The sequence below is a fragment of the Etheostoma spectabile genome, chromosome 16, assembly GCF_008692095.1.
Source record: "Etheostoma spectabile isolate EspeVRDwgs_2016 chromosome 16, UIUC_Espe_1.0, whole genome shotgun sequence".
Taxonomy (NCBI): Eukaryota; Metazoa; Chordata; class Actinopteri; order Perciformes; family Percidae; genus Etheostoma; species Etheostoma spectabile.
Window position 1 is genome coordinate 18,957,264 of NC_045748.1, and position 3,999 is coordinate 18,961,262.

Below are 3,999 nucleotides of genomic sequence, written 5' to 3' on the forward strand. Positions count from 1 at the left end.
AGGCAGGCTGGGGGAATGCATATTAATGTTAAAAACACTCATAACGTGAACTTTTCTTGCCATGGGACCTTTAAAAACATATGGATTTTGCAGTCCCTGTTTGTGTTGACTTTTGTTCTTGTCTTGTTTATTGCTTTTGTTTATTTCATAGCTAAAACAACCGCGGTGTAACTAATTTTGCTTTATTGCTTTATGGGCAGGATTGGCTCTGGGTACAACACTCTCGCTCATTACTTGACCAGTTTCTATGAATAATGTCCACATTAATCACTTATACATGAATACATTGGAAAATAGGGTCCAGGTTGAAAAATATACCAAAGTTTCCCTTTAAGGTGAGTCCTGCTTCATGCTGCTGATCTTGAGGCCCTGTCTTGAAGAGTCTGTGTCAAAGTCTAGTTTAATATTAGCCTACATGGATGCATTTGTGTTTATTCAAGTTGCAACCATAGACTGTACAAACAGCGGACATAGAAGCCGTGATGTCACTCGTTAGTTTGTGGACTGATGTTTTGAAGACTCGAGTTTGGCCACATGGCCGTTGCCATCTTGTTTTTTTGAGACTGGACGTGACAATTTTTGATAGAATAGGGGGCTAGGGAAGGTGACTTGACCAAGCCCTAATTTTTTTATGTTACAGTGGTGATGTGCTAAGCTAAAAGGTAAATAAGGAAAGTTGCAGGTTTTCAACCCTTCGGAAGCGAGTTATCCAGCTGAGGTTTACCGATGTGCAAACGCAGGCCTCTGAGTATTGGCGCCACTCATTTGCATGTAGACAGAAAATCTGCAAACCTTCCCTTAAGCTACCAGCTAATGCTAGCGGTAGCTAGAAATTAGATAGTATGTAGGCTTAAGGCACTTCAGCAGTGGCTTCCCTTTTAGACCTGAAGAAGTTGTCAATTAATTTTACAGTCTACTGAACCGCAACACAGTAAGCCACAAGTAAAAGTAGCCTACTCGTTATGCAGCATAATGGCCCCTGTCAGAATTATATTATTGCATATTGGCTATATCAATGAATTTTATGGGCTCATATTTTGTATGTAAATGTGTATGTAAATGTCAAATGTAATTGTAGTGGTGTAGAAGTATAAAAAAACAAAAATAGGAATTATTCCAGCCATGTATTCGACTGTAGGGTCTTGATTTTGGAAAAAGAAAAGTTACTTTACTCCGTATTGACAGGAAGACAGATCCTGGTCTCTAAGCATTGTCCCCAGACACATTACAAGAGTGATTAGTGCCTCCTATACTGTACAGGCGTTTAGTTTCAGATAAGGGGAGAGCTGTGCCTTTAACTGCAAACTGCTGGCTTAAACGTAATTTCGCGAGATTTGCTTGGCGCCGCGACCTCATGTGAGACACCTCCTGCGCGAGCGAGTCCGACGTTTCCTCTGCAGAGGAAAACGCAATGGAGCCCTGAACATTTTCATTTCTATCTCTATTGACCCCAGGAAAACAATATTCTTATCCAAATACTGCTTTATCTGCAATTTATCTGAGGCGTAAAAGGGCGGTGCAACAATGTGGATCCAGGTTCGCACTATAGACGGGAAGGAGACGCGAACCGTTGAGGATCTTTCTAGATTGACCAAAATTGAGTCTTTACGGTTGAAAATACAGGACATCTTCAGTGTAAGCCCACAACAGCAGCGCTTGTTCTACCGAGGAAAACAGGTACACGTCATTTTTGTCACCCCTTCATGCAACAGTCGATTGTTGATGTTTTTGGCAAGGGTTGGCAGGGTTTGGTGCTAGTGGACAGTGAGTGGTCTCTGGTGCTGTTTCGGACCCATGCGAGCTTCCTGTTTTGATAGGAATTCGCCAATAGTTCTTGCGCAAGATCCCGGGGTACGCGGCGTGCCAGCCCCCGAGAAAAACAGCGGTATTACATGGATTTATGGTCATTATGGAACCTTATTGCTGTTTGGGTTTGCGCTGAGGAGACCTGCCTGCGTGCAACAAATGCCACACCGCCGTAGACATGTTTGTTTACATTGCCGCGCGAGAGAAAAGAGAACATGGCACTCTGTTTCCACATGTAGACAAGTGCAGTGCAAACCACAAGCCCACAATAATCACCGGTCGCGATGAGCACTTGTTTAAACTAACGGCCGCTTGATTTAAACATGTAACAGCCATGTGTCCCAATATCTATAACGCATTTATGTTTCGTTTTTAACTGTTAACGTTCTGATAATATGTGGCACCAATAGATGTAAAACTGCACTGAGCCCATTATTAAGCCACCAAGCTTGTGTTCGTGTGGTGTGTTATGATGATGTTATAATGGTCATTTGAGGGAGGAGGGGTCTCGTGCCTCCACGTGCATTGACATCTAAAAACAAGTGTAGTTGTGTTTACACCCTGGCGTCACTAGTGTACAGTTAAAACAGACAAGGCTGTCTGCTGTAAAGCCTCTTTCTCTCGTGGCTTGACAAGTCACTAGTGCACATACTATGCAACACAGAATTAGAAGGATGAGTGTCATGCTTCCTAGGCATGCTTGTATTTAACCCAGGGCTGTTTGCAAATATTAAGCCTTACTTCACTAGCAAATGATTTTGATTTAGGAAATGTTTCATTATTTAGTAATAATTAAACTTTCCATACTATCAATGTGATATTTATATCAGTAATGGATGCAAACATTTTTTGTTTTATCTTTATTCCAGTTCACATTTAATTCCAACAAAGTGAGGTAGATACAGAGTACTGATCCAATACCAGTGGGTCACATAATGCATAAACAACCTTATACTACTATCCCTGTATGGATGTGATATGATTTCTATCTTTGTCGTCCGGTCTGGCTCAGGTTAAACTCTTTGTGAAACAGGAGCAAACACAAACAATGAATGGCACAGAACTTTATTTTATCATCCCGTTTGACAGTCAGTTATAACGGAAAAACAACATGAACAAACTAATTTAATGTAGATTTTGTTTAGGGCTTTATTATTACGTGGTATCGGATCGGTGCATAAACTCCAGTACTTAACGATACCAGTGTTTTAGGCAGTATCAGAGGCCATACCGATACAGGTATTGGTATCAGAACATCTCTAGTTTAGATATTTCTGCTAATTCCACCACGCTAACAATTCAATGTAGTTTGGGTTTACTACACCCCATACCTGTCTGATTACATCAGTAGCGCAACCTGTCAAAATTCTCGAGTTATTCCCAATCTTCTAAGCACGTTGTCTTCATATAACTGCATTATGATTCATTATTCATTTTCTGTCACAGTGCAAGATGTCAACTATAAACAAATACTGGTGCTATACATTTTTTAGCATGTGGTTTTAAATACTATTGTAAATAGGAGGCCTATATATTATTATTTGAAATATGTAATATTTAAATCATTGTAATGTTGTGATAATTACACTTACTTACAAATTTCCTTTTTATGGTATTTGATCATATTGTTTCTGCTTATAATGAATCAGTCAGAATTTTCAGTCGGAAATTATCCTTGATGGTAGACACTGGACTGCGTTCCTCCTCTCTTAGACGCTGACATACTACAATATAACTCAAGAGAATTTGTATAAACCAAAGGTGCTCTTGGAAAATAGGTTTGGACCAGTACTACAGTCTCACGTTTTTTGGGAAGAAACTAATGCAAACACCACAATAATCGTTCCAAGACAAAAATAATATGTCTTGGGTCTTAACGCTGCAACCAGGCTGTGGTTTTTAGTCACTGTCCTGGTGGGATGGTAGTTCCACACACTGTTGAATCATGTTGTGTTAGAAATGTGACAATTTATATATTACTGTAAACAGATGTTAGTCTTACTTTTCTTTCTGTCACATAGTGATTGAAGAAAGTCTGATGTTATGTCAACAGCTAGGGAATACAATGGTATGAAAACTGAAAGCTGCCGTCCTGACATGGACACGTGTTTGAGTGTGTCATGGCAGATGGTTGCATGCAATTTGGTTTACTTACTTGTTGAAAAAACACACACACACACACACACACACACA

At 40.0% G+C, this 3,999-nt stretch overlaps 1 protein-coding gene across 2 annotated transcripts in view; it reads left to right on the plus strand.

Annotated features, from left to right (window-relative positions):
- uhrf2 (ubiquitin like with PHD and ring finger domains 2) overlaps positions 1-3,999 on the plus strand; it is a 33,747-nt gene that overhangs the window by 3,697 nt on the left and 26,051 nt on the right. Inside the window, exon 1 of one of the 2 annotated variants that reach the window (XM_032540164.1) lies at positions 1,387-1,677. The exons of the other annotated variant lie outside the window; for it this stretch is intronic. Coding sequence (XP_032396055.1) covers positions 1,525-1,677 — 153 coding nt within the window. The 5' untranslated portion in view covers positions 1,387-1,524. Of the gene's footprint in view, positions 1-1,386; positions 1,678-3,999 lie in introns of those variants that run through there. 2 annotated transcript variants of the gene reach the window in all.